General features: G+C 35.6%; 1 protein-coding gene across 1 annotated transcript; it reads right to left on the bottom strand.

Annotated features, from left to right (window-relative positions):
- Nucleotides 1-5,242: 5,242 nt before the first annotated feature.
- LOC142336539 (uncharacterized) lies at nucleotides 5,243-8,263 on the bottom strand. The gene has a single exon (XM_075385447.1). It carries the CDS (start codon nucleotides 8,261-8,263, stop codon nucleotides 5,243-5,245), a length of 3,021 nt encoding a protein of 1,006 aa, XP_075241562.1.
- Between the last annotated feature and the right edge of the window lie 11,373 nt (nucleotides 8,264-19,636).

The raw sequence follows: 19,636 nt of genomic DNA, 5'->3' as shown, positions 1-19,636 counted from the left end.
TACAAATGAGAACATATAGTTTTCAAACGTTAAATTAAGTGATTTTAAAGAATTTGTTTTTTTTTGTTGTTTTATATGGCCATCACACAAGATGAGACAGTATTTTTTTCAGGTGCACTTTGTTCGTTAAGTCATCAGCTTGTGATCAACAGTCCCAATCAAGTTTTGAAAAAAAAACAATTTTTGCATCTACCAATCATATGTCTGTCTTAAAGAGGAAACTTTTAGGCTGATAAACTTTAAGTCTATTTAAATTTTGCAAGAATTTAGAGTTGTTCTGATTTCACTTTTCGTTAAGAAGTACTTGTTCTGAAGAAAATTAAATTGGAATGAAACTAAACAAGTAATCCATTTCAACACAACAAAGCTTGGAGGAAAAGAAAAATTATTGCGCCAACAAAACTAAATACAAAGATAGTAGAAAAAGCTCCCTACTGTTTTCTTAATTTCAAGAAATTAAGACAATTTTGTACTGCCGTCATGAAAAAAGTAATAATGAAGAAAGTTTCTCAGCTTTCTCCTGGTTTTAACTAATCAATCTAGAAATCTGTCATTTGAAAAATTGTGACAATTATGAAACTACAAGAGAATTCATTGAAGACCGTTGCAAATGTTTGCAGTGATGTTATGCATATCAAATCTGTCTCTTGTGAAAATAATTATCCCGTATGCCAATTGTTAATCAACTTCATTTTTGATTCAAAACATAACCGACTTAACGTCGGAAGAATTGTTCTCGAACGACTAGTGGGAGCTCTAATCAATTGCAGCCTGCTTCAGTCGGGAGGGGGGAACTAAGAAGTTCAATAGTGGGCTTCAAAAAACCACATCAGAGGTTAACATATACCACTATTAAGAATTAAATTGAAAAATGGCACCATTTTCTGCTCATTTTTCATTTGACTTTTAGTATAAAATTGCCGCCAATTGAGTTCAGCTGCTTGAAATTGTGATTGAGAGAGAATTTTAGATCACATGAAACGACAAAAAAACAAGGGCGCAAAATTCACTCGAAAAGTCAAAACGGTCAAGCAAAAATTTTGCATTAAAAGAAACACACGGTTACAATAAATGCTTCTCTACGAAAGCAATTAAAAACTTTTTCTCTATCTTTTTTGTATCAGAAATTTTGGCCATGTAACAATATTTAGCAAGATCATGGCTGGCCAGTTCTGCCAAGAAATAAACTGGACTCATCTGGTTTGGATCTTCAACATCTGATCAAGGTGTTACATGAAATATTAGCTTATCATGATCTTCCAAGGCACGATAATCTAAGTTTTAATGGGATAGCAAGATCTTGCATGACATGGCAGGGTGTTCCAAGTTTCGTTTCACTGGATTACATGATAAGTCTTTAGTGCCACATTTGGTTGAAGAACCTGAACACAATAGTAGAACACTGAAATTCAGTTAGCAGCAGATTGGAAAATAAAATTTTTGCAAGTTTTGAAAACATCTACATATGGAAAAATTTCATGTTTATGAATCAATTAATTACCAAACATTATTTTTACTCTCTTACTTCCATTTTCACCAATATATTATAACAAAATAAACTCTTTCTGGAAAAACAAAATATTATGTTCAAATTTTTGCAGAAAAAGATCATTGAAACTGCAAGCATATCATACTAACGATTTGTTCCTGAAATTGAAAGAAGTTTTATTTAAGGTATGCGTCTCATAAAACCCTTGATCAAACCACTTGATTGCTGATAAAGGCATAATGGAAACCCGATCTAGTGAGGCATTTTGAATCATTTAAATCCGACCAGTCATAGTATTGCATATGTGCTAAATTTCATCATGCTCAAATAATGTACACAGCTCAATCGGGACCCAGAAATGCGAACAACAGTGCAACAAAAATGCACAAGGCATTACTATTGGCTTCTGTCATGCAAAAAATGACCCTAAATCAATTTCTAAAACTAGCGAGCCCAAATTTTTCCATAAGCGAAAGCACTTTCTTTTCGTAAATCAGACCCGGGCCGAGAATGTTGCCAAAATTATGTGAGATAAGCGACAACTAGCGTTGACAAGTCAGAAAATTCAACGTAATTTTAAATAATTTTGTGCTGAATGCATTGAATTGTGCGATTCCAAGCATAGATCTTACATAATTTTGCGTTTCTAAGATCAGATCTTACCTTATATTCCGTTGAATTAAGCGTAGATGTTATAAAAATTATACGCTTAGAGTTCTAACTGTGATATTGGAAACACTGCCCTCTTACGTGTTTGTAGCCTTTTCTACCACTGCATCACAGTTCCTTATTCTTCTTTATAACCACCTTGTTTCTAAATTATGTGAAATCTACGCTAAATTCAACGCATAATTATGTAAGATCTGCGCTAAATTCAATGAAAAATTATGTAAGATCTACGCTTAGAAACCTTAGAAACGCAAAATTATGTAAGATCTACGCTTAATTGTTGATCGCACCTAAATTCAACGCAGTCACCGCCAATTTTACATAATTTCGAGTTTTCCTTAGCGTTGACAGCTCGGCCCGGGGAAAATATTTTTTTTCCATAGACTGCAAACAAATTGATCAATACAAAAACTCTATTCATCAAAAATTTTACGACAAATTTATATAAGAACAATTCACTTGCTCTATCAACACTGTTTGATCTATCTTATTTCGAATACTTAAAAAATGTTTCGGAAGAAATTGTCTGTTGTCTCGCCAAATTGGAGGAAGACATTTTTTAGATTTTTGAGCCACAAAGTTGAAGACACTTTTCATTGTCGGGCGATACTCGAGGTAGTTAATTTAAAGTAAACCTTTGAGGAAGAAAAGTAATAAATTCGAGACAAAACCTCGCCATTTGTTGTCTGAGGACTGTGTTTTGATAAATGGAGGCTTTGAATAGGTCAACCATCCCCTTTCTTTTTCAGGTTCATCATTTAACAATATTTAATCCGCCATTAAAAAATAGAGCACAATAGCATCAACTTAATAAATTTTCACTTATCAATTGTTGATGGAATTAATTACTGGGCTAAAAAATGAGAAAGACTATATAACGATTAAAATCAAAACTTGACGGAACCTGTCGGCATATAATCATTTTTGACTTTTAAGAGAAGTTGAGTTAACTCAAAGGGAACTTGGTAACATACATTTCTAATAGATATTAATAAAATCATGAAACTTTTTGAATTATACTATTTCGTGATGCTCAAATGAAGAAAAAACATTTAATTAATGAGGCCAACTAAGGCGATGAGTTGATTGTCCAATTTTTTTTATAAATCATTGACTCATATCGAGCCAGCGGCTGTACCAAACTGGAAGGAGCATTTTGTACGTTTCATCTTTAATTGCACAAAAAGTTTTAATATATGTTAAAACACTCATCTGCAATGCCAATAGTTCCTATAGATACATAGGCAGAAGTCGACCTTCATTAACTCTAGTCACTTTAAAACTTACAAGTTGCATGTTTTAAGCATTGATTACGTGACTGAGAACTTCTCGCGTTTGTTGAGAATCAGTAGCGGATCGAGATGTTTAGCCAAAACTTTGAAGTAACTTCTGCAGATTCACCTAACCAGACACAAAACTCCCAACTTGCACGTTTTTAAAAGAGCAAAGTCAATGAAAGTCAACAACGCTAGTAGTTCTGTGTGTTGAAACAGAGTCATATAAACTATCGGAAAAATAGTAAGTTTTTTCAAAACGATCAGTGTTTTAAGTTATTCTTCATCAGCTGTACAATATGGCAAAAATGAACAATCTCAATATAGCGTCTCCAAAATAGTCAAATAGCAATTTACACTTCTGTAGAATCGGAAAATTTTTGGTTTGTTCCTTGCATAGTGATCGATCTTAATTCGTCAGATTTGGTCCGAAGTCAAATTTAGTTCCTCAAAAGAGCACAAAAAGTAGCCACTAAACGGGGGGGGGGGGTGCAATGATCGAGATATTTTAGATCGAGAAACAAGGAGAAGCTGTTAGAATCAGTATTTTGCATGTTTTTATAATCACAGTAAGCCACACACAACGAAAGTCAATTGTCCTCGCTTTACTCGGCCAAATTTTTGCTTATTAATGAAGTTTAATGATACAGTCCTTCTTTCAGCCCAGTAGTAATACTATCTGCCATGTTACTGGAGGGGGGGGGGGGTCCGGACCCCCCCTACAAGAACTTTCACTCTGTAAAAGTTGATTTCTTGTACTTTTGAAGAAACTTTGAGAGTCTTATTGTTTTACCTACTTCGATCTTTTGGATTGTAAGTTCATGTTATGTGAACTCTTGGGAAATAAATTTGGAGAGTTTGGAATATTTTCTTCCGCGCGCATGAGAGGGCTGTTATGCCTAATTTGAACTTTTATTGAGCTTTCGAGAGTGGGGATTGTTTAAACTTGTCAAGTTTTGTTTACGGTGGGGGATTTTATGTGGAATTAAATCAAAGCGGAGCGGGCACTTGGAAACTGAATTTCAAAACAAAATTAAATTAGTGCGGTGTGTTTTATTGATTTTGAAATTAAATTGCTTTGGTGTATGAAAAGTGTTCCAATTAAGATAAAAGTAAATGTATGGCTGTGAAAGCAGTTTGGAAGTATGAATTTGGTGAGGGGAATAAAGCAGGGCCCTCGGTGTTAGAACTGAACCGTTTCTTGGCAAATGTTTGGAATAAATTCTTTTCTGCCTGTTAGGTTGAGATAAATGTTAAATCACCAAAATGAGCCTTCTGAAGAGACTATTTCCTATTTCTTCTCAATTGTATTGCGTCTACAGAGCGAACTAAGTGAAACTTGAAGCTATTAAAAAGAATGCCAGGACACAAATGTGAGACTTGTGAGCTCACTTTCAACAATTTTCAAGAAAAATTAAAACATTTCACAGAAAATCACAAAAACCGATATATAAAATATTGTTCAAGATGTCAGGAAGCCATTTATTTTCTTCCTCAGTTTACCAAGCATAAAAAGCACAACAAATTTCTTGAAACCAACCCATTATATTGTTCTCGATCTCATTATATTGCAACCCATTATATTGCAGGCAAATTTTTTTTTATAAACAGGAGCTCGAGAAGCATTTGAAAAGCTTTTGTCGGTGCAAAGTGCAAAGAATATCCGACAGGAGGACTGGGAAATTTCCTTAAAGTAAGTTTTCTTCTCACCAATTGTATAAAATTATCATTATTAATATTTATCTTTGTATTTTTAAATTTTCCGTTCTATAAAAGAAGTACTTATTACAATACAAAGAAAAATAACAGATTACTCAGTGTCAGAATCTACAATATAAGCACGAGCACGTTTAATTGAGATTACTGGCGATTCCTCATTTTCAGAGAGTGTTACCTCTGAAGAGTTAGTAGATTCAACACTATCTATTTGTCTGAATAAGTTATTGCTTAATGTTGCTTGCTTCTTTTTGTTGCTGATGCTGGCTAATGTTTCATTCTCACTGCTTGAAGAGCAGCAATCTGGGTTTTCATCAGCTTCATTGAGAATGAACGGGTTATTGATTTCCTGGTCAGACTCATCACTTTGTTCCGATAAATTTGAAAGGTCAATAACATCATTCAACTCTTCATTAGAGTACGAGGGCTGATGAAAACCTGGATCGGGTGTTTCCCAGCCTGAGGCCTCCCCTCCTTCAGGAAGTTCAAACACGTTATAGGGTTCGTTCAATTCGTCTTCCCAGTCGGTTTCGGCACACAGTTTTTTTGAAACGTATTCATCACGCAAAGAAAAATGTCCGAAGGGCAGTGTTGTTTTTTTGTCTGTATTTATATATCTTTTGTCGTCGTATGCGCAGAGGGCAATTTTGTTCAAGCACACAGTTTGTAGTTGATGTTTAAGTGTTGATATTTTGATGTTTTCAAGTCTCACTACGTTGCTCGTCTCCAATGTCTCTTTGAACATTTCATGATTTAATTTGGCTTGCGCGAATTTTTTAGTTCCTTTCGCCGACATTTTGTTTTCACCATTACTAGCAACAATCGAGTAAAGTTTAGGCTTAAGGGCACAGAATTCTTCTATTGGCGTTCCTGCAAGTTCGTCTTTGAACTTAAGCACCACCTTGGCATTCGTTTTGTCATAGAGTTTGTGGTCGCTGGGGAAGTTTGAGAGATCAAAGTGTTTTTTCAGGGTAGAGTTTTTCGTCAAATCATCATAGAAACTATTCGTTTTAACTTTGTATACAAATGAGTCTGTATCTGAATACAGCAAACTGCACTCTGTTTGTTTTTTCATTACGTTGTAATGAAAATCCAACATAAACAGCTTTGAAAGCTCAAGAATGCTGGCTCCAATAATTGTTGGTTTGTTCCATACTATGGATTGGACTTTCTTTGTGATAATTGTTAGGTTCTCGTCTATGATTTTTATCGATGAAATATTTCCTTTTGATGTTGTTTTAAGTAGCTCCTCTTCTGTGCGAACAAATTTAACGGACACTCTATTTCTCAAACTTTCACATAGCTTGCCAAAAGTAGAGTTTGACATAAGTTTGTAGAAATCCTGATCAAGCTTAGAGCTAGCTTCTTGACGTTTCTGTGTGTTAAGTGCAATATAACTTGCTAACCACTTAGATTGATGAAACTTTACTGCTCGATGAACTCGGGTGACCTTAATTCCGCTATCAACATAGAATTTGAGGTTCCGGTAGTGAACAACATAGTTCTTCTTTGGGTGAAACGTCTGTCTCAACTTACTTGATTTCGACGAACTTAGACTTAGAGCACTTCTAAGAGTTGTCTGATAGTCACTAAGTTCTAGGGTATCAATTGGTTCCTTGTCGGGTATCAATGGGTAGTCTGCATGTTCATCATGTAGAGCATCAGGGTACTCTAGATCCACCTCAACAATGAAACCAACATCCCCTTCGTCGTCGGTCTGCAAAATCGTTTCTAGTGCAACATCTTCAATCAATTCAAACTGATTCAGGGGAAGAAGGAAATGCAACATGATTCCCCCGTAAAGGTTATTAGCATCAATATAAATGATTGATGAGACTTCCTTTGAGCTATCAAAGTTAGGCAGTAGGGTGTTGTTTGCAATCTCTAGTCTTGAACTGTAGATAGAGGACAGGCCTCCACGTATCATTTTTTCTGCCATTTCAAGGATCAGTCGGTCTGTCAACAGCTCAATTTCGGGCTTGCAGGTTTTCAGAAACGCGTTTCCAGAAAGATTTGAAGCTGTGTAGAACTGTGCGCAGTCAAGGCCGTATGTGTCATAGCACACAGAACGCAGCTCCTCGAACCAGCATGACAACTGTAGCACATCGCCAGTGAGATATAGCTCCAGGAATTCCTTCAGACTTTGGCAATTGAACTCGTTGAAGTCAAAATTCAACTGATTGAGTTCCTCACTGGTAACATCAATTTTATTGTCTTTCAAAGTGTTTTTCCAGTTTTCGAGACTGGGAAGAGAAGGTTCTCTCAGTTTTCTGAAGTCATTGACATACGAGTAGGGAAAACTTCCCTTTTTCTTCAACAAGTTGCGTTGCTCAGTGGTATAGCCTCGGTAAAAGTTGTCAAGAATACTGAATTTATTGTGAGGCAGAGTTTGTACAATTTTATCGAGGCTGCACGGCATAAACTTAAAACTGTCAATAAAGCGCATGTACTCGTAAACAGTGACTTCATCTCGCTTCCTTTTTCGTGTTTCAACGAATACACCAAAATTTAGTGCAATGAATTTTTCGTCGTTTGTCGGTATCACTTCAATTTTTGTTGACTCTGAGGCTGTATGCAAGGACTTAACTATGTGATGTAAGTCATAGTTCATCATGTTGTGGGCAATTACGGGAGTGAAATTGAGTGTTCGGCGCTTGAGGTTGCATTCGTCGTGTGCGTAACCGATGAATTGACCACTGTAGTGACAGTGGTCTAACACTTTTTCGTTGTCATTGTTGAAAGCAACATCACAAATCCAACATCTCGAGAATGTACTTTTCAAAGGAGCGGCTCCAATAAATTTAGGAAATTTCCTTTTCTGATGGTAAAAGAACCTTGCAAGTTTTTCGATTTTTGTAATGAAGCGTTTCATACAATCGGGGCCTGTGTAAATGTCAAAATGTATTGGTTCAGGGTTGTTATGTTCGACCACAATTAAGCAGTAACTACACGGTAAATGGTGTTCCAAGGCACACGTGCTTGAAGTCATTGGGTTACTTTTTGCTGTTGCTACAGGCACAAGTAGAGATTCCAAGTCCAAGTATACTACAAAAGGTGAAAACCACCTCGCGGCGTAGTTTTCGAACTTTAACTTGTTGTTAGCAGGATCGGGCATCGTGATTTGCAGAGAATCATTTTCCAAACACGATTTCTGATGTGCTAATAGCACATCCGCTGACGAACAAATGTGAAAACAGTTCCTGCACAGCTCATTTCTATCACGATACTCTTTACCGTTGATTTTAGCGACAAGTTTCATCAAATTGATAATGAGTACGTAGTGGTATGTCTGTTCGTTTTGTAGGAGCAACAAATCGAGTACGAATGGGAAATTTTTGCCTCGTGACAGCCTCAATGGTAGTAATTGCTTCGTCTGATACCTTAAATATGAAAAATCTCTGACTTTTTCTGGATAGTGAGGTTTTTTAAACAGCAAAATGTTAAGAACTGTTATGATGAACGAAAAATTTTTGTTCCCCTTTTTTTAACAACTTTTCGTTTTTGTTTTTGCTTTTTTTTACAAAAAAATAAAATCACATTTAAATACAGAATAATACGATTTGTTCTTACCTGAACACATTAACTTGTACTTCATTGAATTCCTCAAACTTTGATATGTCCTGTAGACTCATTGGCATTTCAAAGTCCCCTTTCGGTTGCTTTGCTGATGGATTTTCTTTGCTGTACGTCAGAACGTTGGTGCGTGACCTGAAGCATGGTGTTGGCGGTTCTAATTTTTCTTTTTTGTAAACCAGATGTTATCCAGCTGTGTAGCAGTAAAGGAAACAGTTATCATCGTTTGCATTGTGTATGTTTAACAAGTTCGAATCTCTTCTTAGCGGATGTTCCTCATGAAACGGTATGAAACTGCTTCCCCGGACAGGCACATATTTGGCCAGCTTCAGGGTAACTTTGTCTATTGAAAGAAGCTGCCACCCACTTCCGTAGCTTGAAAACGAAACAAGTTTTGAAACAATGTTGTCGACAAAGTCTTCAAAAATTTCATCCGAAATCCCTGAATGATATACGATTCGTGTATTCGTATTGAAAAACACGCTCAATTTTTCTTGATCATCATCCAAAGGTTTCTGAAGCGTCATTTCCACTACAAGTTGAACCTTTTGTGGAAACTTGTGCGTGTGTTTTTGGACTGTTTTCGAAATTTCGCCCCGGTTCCTGAACAGATATTCCATAATGTCTAAATCCCCCTGGGCCGGTTCAAATTCGTAGTAGTTTACACCATTGCTAATTGAACAGACTGTTGGTCTAGACGTATCAACTTCGTGGGCTTCCAAGTCCAAAATGGGCAGACCATGCTCATTGTTTATGTGCTCTGCATATTCGAGTTTTGTTTGAAAACCTACGCGACAAGTATAGCAGACTTTTAAAATGGGCTGTTGATGAGAAATATGAGAATGCTTACGCAGTGTAGGAAGACTTCTGACGTTCTCGAAGCACTGAAAACAGCTGAAAGTCGGTATATCTGGAAAAATTTTATGTATATTTTTCATATGCTTGTTAAGGGACCTTCTGTTGGAGAGCTGAGCAGAACAGTTTGGACACTGAACTGGCATACTGTACAGAAGTACGGAACGCAGTTTTAAAGCTTTGAATGGTGTTGAGACTTTTTGAATAATAGGGTAAGAAATGTAGAAAATAATGATTGATAACGTTAAGAATGATTTTGAGGTATTTCTGAGTTGTGAGAGTTTTTAAAAAGCTTAGGAAATATTAATTTATAGTAAAAGTCTGAAAAGCTTTCAAATTTTTTTGCAACCAAATAGAGGTATAAATTCTTTGCTTTATGTTTTCCAATTTATTAAAACTTTTTCACCCAAAAGTTGACGAACAGATAAAGCTGAATTTTCTGCAATCAAGTCAAGAAATGAAGTTTTGATTGCGTGGCACTACACGGGCTTCGTTTAATTCTTGAGCACACCTCCAGTTTACAGCTTTAGGTAGTACAATGTTTTCTAACCCTGAGGGGGGGCGTAATTAAATATAATTCTTATCATGACAATTCGTAATATACAAATTTCAACTCTGAGACCTTTGTGTAAAACATAGGCAAAATATGGCAAGAACAATAAATAGGCTTATCAGTTCTTCTTAAATATTGCATGTACTCCCATAATAAATTTTCTTTGTATTATGGAATTTGAGTTGTAATTTGAGTTTATTGCAGAAATATATATAAGAATAGTAAGAAAATTCTCTCGGTCAGTATATGCTGAGTTATTGTTAAACGTGTTGTAATGAATAGAGCAAAGTGAGAGAGTTTTCATTCAAAATGAGTGCAAACCTAACACTAAGTTCTCCCTTCGCAGATAACGAAAATTCTTTCCCCTTCAATGTTTGCTTGTTAATATCACTAGTCTTTTCATTAACCAGTAAACTTGATCGAAAATAAAATTTTACCCATTGGTTGTTGTAGAGCAGGGAGTGTCATATCAAAGGAAAACGGTTCATGAAATTGAACTCTAACCTAACCCCTGAACGTTTCAGATAACAAAAACTGTTTTATTTCCCCTAATTTTGGACTGTAATAAGCACAATCTTTTCGTAAACTGTAAAGTTGACTAAATTTAGAAACGTACTGAACGGTTACTGTAGGGCAGGGAGTGTCATATCAAAGGAAAAGGTTTCATGAAACTGAACTCCACCTAAATCCTGAACGCTTCAGATAACAAAAACTGTTAAATTTCCCAATTTTTGGGCTCTTGGGCTCTGTACTAAACACAATCTTTTCATTAAACAGTGAAGTTGATTATATTTAGAAACGTACTGAACGGTTACTGTAGATCAGGGGAGGGTCAAATCAAAGGAATGCCTTCTGCTCAGCGAATATATGCATAGTAAACGAAGTATTTTGAACAAATATGAGATTTTCATTGTTTTTGTTGATCACCGCAAGATCAGAGAGAAATTAATGAAAAAGTTTGAATCAAAAATTCATTATGAAAAAATTTTTTCAATGGTGCCTCAAAAGTATTAAATTGTAATTCCAGATCACTTACCTATGGACTCAGGTAGAAAAATCAAAAATCGTATGTCAAGTTTTTGAGTTAAGGTTCAAAATATCATTAAAAATTGCATTTTTTGTGAAATTTCTGTTGAAAATAGAAAATATCTCTATTAATTTTTAATAGTACCTTCATTCTTTTAATCGGTTCCTAACAGTTAGTTCAATCACTTTCACAGTACCTTGTGAAAAGTGGACGCAAATTTCATTAAAACTCTAAAATTTTGTTTTCTGAGTTCTTTTCTAAATATCATTTTTCATATAGGAATCTTTTAAAATTATGTTTCTCAGTTATTTGAATTGTTTCTTCAAACAGATTTTGTGTTCACTGTAAGCAGAGATATCTCAATTTGACTCTCAGCCCTCAGAAGAAAATAATTGTTCTGCAAAAATGTCAAGATAGTTTATTTCTTGTTTGATTTTTTGCTTCCTTACTTAGAGATAATGAAAAATTATATATTCTGAAGAAAATACAATTATGGAAATCCAATTGTGATCAATATGCGGCGAATGAATAAGAATACAGTTAGGACACCATACTGTTTTCAAGTTTTATAAAATCAGCGCATCAAAAATGAATTTATTTTGAGTTGTCAAAGAGTTCTCGCATAGCTGAAATTTTTCTCTTTTTTGGAGCATTGTCAACTGAGGGGTTTTCAGTGTTTTCGGGAGTTAAAGAGAAGTTTTTGGTAGGGGTATCCTCTTGTTCTTCAATTCCATTGTAAGTTGTGGGAGTCTCAAAGTTGTCTCCAGAAAGGTTTTTCAACAGATCGTTTGTGTCTGTAGGACTGTCAAAGTTTATCCATAAGTTGTTGCTTTTTAGATTCGAAAAAAGTGAAGGACTCTGCTCTGAGCTATCTGGGCTGAGTGTTGGACTGGGGTCCGCAGTAGGCGTGCAAAATGGTGACGGATTTGTAGGAGACTCAGGAGATTTTGGAAGCCCCCAAAGATCCGCTAGGTTGTCGCATGCTTGCAAAACACCGAGCTGGTTCTCATAGAATGGTACACAGTCGCAATCGTATTTGTATATTAATTTTTTGGTTCCAATTGGTAAGTTCGATATATCATATTGTTCCAGAGGGTGCAAAAGTGTTGTTGGTGGTACAATTCCCCCTGATGTAATGAATCCACTACCAGTAGTTTCGGGTTTGTCGGGTAACTGAGCCATAAAATTGATGAATATTTTTGGAAGCATGCAATGGTCGTGAGTTATCCACTCTTCTTTTTCATGAGAACGTTTTTGTTGTACAATTACTATGAAGTTTTCATGTACAGTTTGATAGATAATTGTGCGTTCACATGACAAATCGCTTTCTGACAAAATATGGTAAGACATTGCAATTGCTCTGGAAAATTCAGATGAACTGTTAAGTTATAATTGAAGTTAAACAACAATAACGAAAATTTTGAAAGATAAGGTTTCCTTGAAGCAAATACTAGTAATGTTGAAACGAAAAATTGAATCAAAAATGAATAGAGGTACAGTTATTTTAAAAAGTTTGCAGTATTACAAGCATGAACTTGAATATAGAATTGAATGAAAATTTCAACAAGTATGTAGGTTGTTCAATGTCGTTAAAGCGTCAAGTTTTGGCACACGTGTGGGGGTTCACTTTATTGATCAAGTTAGTCTCTTGACACACCTAAGGTCATACATGTACTCTTCATTTTGGTTTTATCTGTAAGACCAAACATTAAAGTTGTATTGTTTCCAGACAAGACCACCCTGAAGTTAAGGCAGGCTCTAGTACCATGGGAATTTGTATGCATACATAGGATAAAGACATTTATGCGTTTACCTACAGGACTAACGTACAAATACTGTTAACTCAATAGATCATATTTCTTATCAGTTAACCAATTCTATTTTTAGCGTCTGCGTGTAATTTCTAAAATTTTAGTGCACGAAATCATTGACACGGTTTTTCTTGAAGCAAAACAGTTAGTTGAATATATTGAATAAGAAACACAAAAATGCCTTTTACAGCGGAGACAGACGCTGAGTTTGGAGACGCTCATTTTGACGTTTCAAAAAGTGAAAAACGTTTGATCCGAGCAACAGTGAAAACTTATGACAAAACAGGAACTTATATCTTCCTAAAGTTGTTCAAAAAAGTTGGTCAAGAGTTTGAACTTCAACAGAGAATAACACTGACTTTAGAAGAGTTTGAAAAATTATCGAAAAAGAACGGAAAAATTCGTTCTGCTGCTAACGACAACACTGAAAACGATTCTACTCTGAAAGCTCCCTCTGCAAAGAAACCTAAATTAAAACAAAAAGACGACGAACACGAATTCTCTGAATAATTTAAAGAGCTCAATTGAAAATGGTAGAAGCTATGTATGAACGTTCACCTGGTTACTTCAAGCAATTTCAAAAAAATTTCAGGTTTTTTATCACTGAAGAGAAACCAAAATCAACGTTTGCTAAAGTTTCAGCCATATGCACGCACACTGATAGCCTTTTTTGTGGAGTTTTACCTGCTAATCATTATCATGTTTTGTTTGATGTGTCAGATGTTACTACAGATTTCTTAAAAAAAACTAAACTTTGTTCTGTTCCATGCTTATTTACAACTTTCAATTGTTTATTCTCAAATGGCAAGGACTTGGAGACAATCGGTACGGTTTTCGAAAAATTGAAGCTAGCTGTGGAATACAATGGTCTAACGTTACAGACGAAGGGAGACACTACAAACATTCAAAAACGTTTACCCAATTTGGTCAATGGCGTTGGCTGCAAAACTCTTCGGACAGTTGGAAGTACTGCTTTCAAAACTCTAGAAAATAGTGTTGAGAAAAAATCAAACCAACAATTGCAAACTGACCGATTGTCTACTGAAACTCTTAAGAGATTTGAGAAAATTTTGCATGGTCCTCATTCTGGTGCTTTCTGTCAAATAATGGATATCTTTGTGAGTGGTTATGGAAAATTGGATATTGACAATGATGTTTTGTGTGTTCGCTTAGTTTATGAAGAAAAAATAAAGTTTTGAAAAAAAATTTATTTCAATACAAAAGTTAGTAATGTTAGAGCATCATATGAAGCGTGAAACGTATCAAATCAACATCACTCATCTTTACAAATTCTTTTTCATCAAAAGGGTAATGAGCAATATAAATGCAAAATAGGCCACACAATATTGAGTTTGGTTTTTGAATTGGTTGGTTTCTAAGCAATTCAAACACAGTTTGAATATTACCAGCAGAGGAAGCAAGTCTGTTGTGTAAATGTTTATATGAAGTTAGATTTTGTCCCAGTGGATCTGCAAAAATATATTTTCCGTTTTTCCGACAAATAATTGTCCAATGTGTTCCAATTGTTTGAGAAGTTGATACATTTACTATAATGAAGCTGTTCTGAGATAGGCTAAGCGGAAAATTATCAGCAGCAAATACACCATGAAATTTATGCTTTAACAATTTACATCGTTGAACGAGGTTGTTTATTTCATCTTCATCCATCAGTTTGTGAGAATATGATTTTTTGAAACTCTCCGAGCAGAATCAATGAAAATTGTGCTAGCTTTTTCACCAATTATAAAAATTTCAATGTTGCTTGGTAAGGCCGCTGAAAACTTAAGTTCAATTGAAATTGAACAATTGGTGAGTTCGGGGTGAATAAAATCATGTGACGCCTGCTGAGTGCTGGTGAGATCAAACACCATAATAAAATGGTTAGGGTATTCAGACAAACTTATTCCATGTCCATTGTCAATATAGGCTAAATCTGACATTGTGTTGAAGTACAAGCGTTTTACGTCAGCTGTATTTATGGGGCTGTCTGCAACGGGGAGTCCATTTCGATAAATACATATCTGCTCCAGATTAAATTTACGAAAGTGAAAAGGATTGAGTTGTTTGCTTCCTAAGAAAGCTTCATTAGTGTTAAGACAAATGGCAAGACGTCGAATAGGCTCCCTGCTAAAAACATCTTCCTGTTTCCAACTTTGCAAACCAGTAGAAGCCAGAAATGTTTTTGTTATAGTTTCCAAGTAAGGATAGGACGCTGGGCTTGTTAGTAAAGTTTTTTCAATGGCAGAAACGACGTCGTCGTTCAATGTCATTTTTCTCACATACAAATTAGCTTCTATAATTTTTACTTTGTATGATTTTCCAGCATCGTCAGATATTACAACAAAATCATCTATTGATCTTCGAAAGGAAATTCGCAATGTGACTCCACTCAAAAGATGTCGATCACATGTAAAAAAATCTACTGCCACTTTTCCATAAAAAGTACATTCAGCAGATTGTCTAACCAAAGTTTTTCGTCTGTTAACTTCAGCTGTTGCTATCGCTCCAGGATTATCCTCGTACGAATAACCTTGGCAAGCCAACCAAGTAGCCTTTGCGTCTTTGTTGTGAGAAAATTCAGTTTCAATGAAACTTTTGTGAGCATAATTTCCATTTGCATTTGAAATTTTCAGTCCGTTGGCAGATACTGTACAGTCAGAAAAGAGTGAATGTAAAACATTATTACAAAAGTAAGGAGCGTCTGTTTTGGTTACATCTGCTGCAGCTCCAGCATCATATTTTAAGTCAGCTTCAGAAGCCTGAACTATCTTGCATTTGATTTCCAGGAAGATTTTTTGCAGATCAATAAAATTATTCTGTCTCCAGCAACCTCAAACTCAAGCATGGGTCCGTTAGGACTGTAAACTGGCCCTACTTTTTGACAAAAGCTCCCATCAAAAGTTACAAGAAGCGCTGGTTTTTCGAATAAATCCAAGGAACTATGTGTTGCCTCTGTTGGTAACATATTACCGATCATCTTTAACTTTGGCAAAGAAATCCGACCGACTTCTCTTTGGCTGTTTGTATTTTGAAATGACTACTTTTCTTTTTTTGCTACTTTTTCTCTCTTTTGAACCTGAACGTTTAGATCGTCTACGATTCATTCGTCTTTGTCTCATTCGCAGTGCCAATGAGCCTCCTGTTTGCTTTTTGACTGTATTTGATATCGTGTTTTTCAGCGCTTGCTTTGGAGATTTTTTTTTACTGACAACGTCCATTAACTCTGGTACGCTCTGTAACAGAAGTTCTTTTCCAACTCGTTTTGCTGCTGGTAAAATAAATTTTCTTGCAATAGGTAGAGCGATTCTTCCGATACCACTTGCTAAAGCTCCAAAGCCGCTACCTCTTTGCCTATAGTGCCCAGAAAAATAAGGCAATGCAGATGCTTGATTGGTGTAGTATGAATCCATTGCTTTTACTCGCCAAATTTTTTAAACTGTAACGTCAAAATGACTTTTCCGGTCCCTGAAAAAGGGACTAATTGACCTGTTTCGGTGCGTAGTTCTATAGAAATTGACTGAATCGTATTTGAAAGAAGTTTTTTGTAGTCCAAATTCGAAAAAACTATTCTGTGTGTTGGTTCAAGCTCGCAGACGCTACCGTTTTTCAATCGTTGTTTTGAATCAATGACTCGTAATAAAGGTGCTTTCGCATCGCCCACGTATTGATACTCAATAATGTTTGTATAAATGAATATCAAATGTTTCCCGGCGCACAGATCAGCTGGAAAGTCACCCATAAAAGCTTTAGTATCATCTTTTTTCATCAGTTTATTTGCAATTGTGTCCATTTTATAACCAATGTGTGTTCCTCGTCCATCAGGAGTGCCCTTGAAACCAATAATGCTAGGAATTTCTTCGCTTGGAAACGTAATTCCCTCGTATTTTCCAAAGACAATTTCAAATTTACCGGAACTTTTAATTTCTCTGAAAGAAAAATTTGGTAAACCAACAGTTCTTTTAATGGTAGCTAACAACTGTGGCACAGTATCAAAAGTTCCTGGCATGAAAGCTAATCGCTCGCCGTTGTATGGACGTGATATGACATTGGCTCCAGAGCTATTCCGTTGGTGATCTTCTAAACCACTTAAACTGTAAAAATTAGGACTCCGTTTGTGATGTGCTCTATTTTTGTTGGAAAAATAATTTCACTCAAAGCTACTCTCCAGTCTCCTGACAGTTGTATTTCATCATTGAAAAAATTCCTGAATGAAGCTAATGTGTTTTGATCGAAGATCTCCATCGAAGCGGAGGAGATTACATGTACCGTAAATTCATCTTCAAAACGTTTATTTGCCATTTTGCACAGGCGACTCTCGAACTAATTGGAGTTCGGGTTGATAGAATTTACCCTGAATAATTTCCTTATTGTTATCGATAAGAGAATACGTTGGAGGGTTCAATGTTGGGACAGACAAAATTTCAAAAACCTCGTCTGTAAATGACTGTTTGTAGCCCTTTCCAAACGTCTCTTCTTTTTTCAGTATTCGTACAAGATCGCCGACAAAAAATTTTGGTTTTTGAGAATATGTTGTATTCGCAATCAACGATACCAGTCGCGGAACGTCTTTTTTTGTGACTTTGTTTGGAGCAAGATTGATTGTTCGATTAACTCTAGAATTGATAGTTTTAACAAATGAATCCAGTTTATCTAGATATGAATAGGTCCACTTTTCTTCTAAATATCTGTATATTATATTTTTGAGGGAACGTATATTTCTTTCAGCAAAAGCAGACTTTTTCTCACTGAACGTACTGTATAAATGAATTCCGCGTTTATTGCAGAGGGCTTTGAAAGCACCGAGGAACTCTGTACCATCATCGACCCAAACTTTTTTAGGTTGCTTATGCTTGATCATCTTTTTGAAAGCCTCTGCAGTTTCTGTAGCATATTTTGTTTTTAGTGGTTCAACTCTGAGATATCTTGACAGACAGTCAACTGCAACAAGAAGGTATTTTACACCACTGTTGTACTTTGCAAGTTTCTCAACAAATGCTAGATCTACGGACCAGATCTCATTTAGGTCGTTAACAATTACTTTAAGCCTTGGAAATCTGAGGCGACGTGAACGATATTTGGTGAAGGATGGTTTCGTTTCCAGATACATTTTTACTTTTTTCATTGATATTTTACTCAAATTTTGCAGTCGTTTTGCGTTTCCAAATGACGCAGGTCCTTTTAAATAGAGGTTATCAAGTTTCTTCACATCATCTATAGAAAGCCCAGTCTTTTCTACTCGTGTCTTCGTCTGTCTTTTTTTTGCTCTCATCGACTTTTGGCTTTGCACTTTTTTCTTTTGTCTCAGATCTTCCTCTTGGTTGTTTTTGTTGCTGTTTCTTTTGTTTTCGAGTCGGTTGTTCTTCCTCTTCTTCGCTGTAAAACTCATCGAGAACTTTTTTTGCATGTGTATTGTAAACCAAGTGGGCTGCTATATCAAGTTCACTCAATATTTTGGAATACTTTTGAACGTCAATTTTTTTGGTAGGTTGTTGTAAATTGTACAAGAAATTTGTCACCTTCACTCCTTGAGGTTCATCTTCAATATGGAGAACATTATTCTCTTCACTAATAGAAACAGTATCGGAATCAAAAATTTTTTTCAGGATTATTGCAGCTCTTTTTGTTTTATTTTCATCCATTAGTTTTAGTTCCAGCATTATTGAGTCAAAGGCTGAGTCTTTCCGTTTTTTCACTACAGGTTCGATTTCACTGTCATCACTAACAAATGATTCTGATTTTACATCATCTCGATCACTTGTTCCATCACCGACACTCCTTGTTCTCATGACCAGTCTATCAGTGCTTGTGTCAGCATCTTTTTTTCCACTTCTCTGCTCAAAGTTTGGATTAGATCTTTGTAGGAGCGATAACTGAGTGGCTTTTTGTTGATATATTGGATTATCAAAAATTTCTTCCTTGGTTGGATTTTTTGATATGAACATTCTCTTGGGAATCAAAACGAATTCTTCTGCATGCATTATTTGACTTTTAAGTAAAGATAGCACGAGAATGCTATTGCCTTGATAAGTTGTGATTTTCTCGTCAAAATAAATCGCTTTTTCTTCAGACTTGTTTCCTTTGATAATAACTGCTGAAATGAGTCCTCTTGATTTTTTAGTAGCTGTTTGTTGACTGGAACATTGCCATTGATTACATTGAGCAAACACTCACAAAGAATATTTATAAAACTATTTGGTGCTTCTTTGAGGAACTTTCTGAAATTAATATCAGACATCTCGAGCATTTGCTTTAGCATACATAACTCTTTCTCTCTCATCTGTCAAATTAGTTATAACCGCTTTGGAGGAAGGTAGATAAAAAATTGTAGGACCTGGTTGTACAATATTTGAACAATAACGCAAGGAGTCTGAAGTTTTTGGATCCAAGTCGATGAGTAAGTGTCCAAAGGGTAATTTTGTTGCTAACTCGTAGCTTTCTTTTAAAAAACTTGTGTTGTTTAACTGTTTGCCAATATAGGTGATCTGCTGTATATCTCTAGGTGATTTGAACAAAATGATGTGGGTTGTGTTGAGATCAATTGTTCTTGACCATTTACTCTGTTGGAATAAGTTATGTTTAACGTAAATGACGCTAATATTTCTATGACGTCCAGCAGTTGCGAGTTTAGAAAACTCTTTGTCATTGAAAATTTCCTCGCAAGAATCGTCA

Source organism: Convolutriloba macropyga, chromosome 3 (assembly GCF_964194025.1).
Source record: "Convolutriloba macropyga chromosome 3, txConMacr16.3, whole genome shotgun sequence".
Lineage (NCBI taxonomy): Eukaryota > Metazoa > Xenacoelomorpha > Acoela > Convolutidae > Convolutriloba > Convolutriloba macropyga.
The sequence above is the reverse complement of the archived record's forward strand: the minus strand, read 5'-3'. Positions and strand labels throughout refer to the sequence as shown.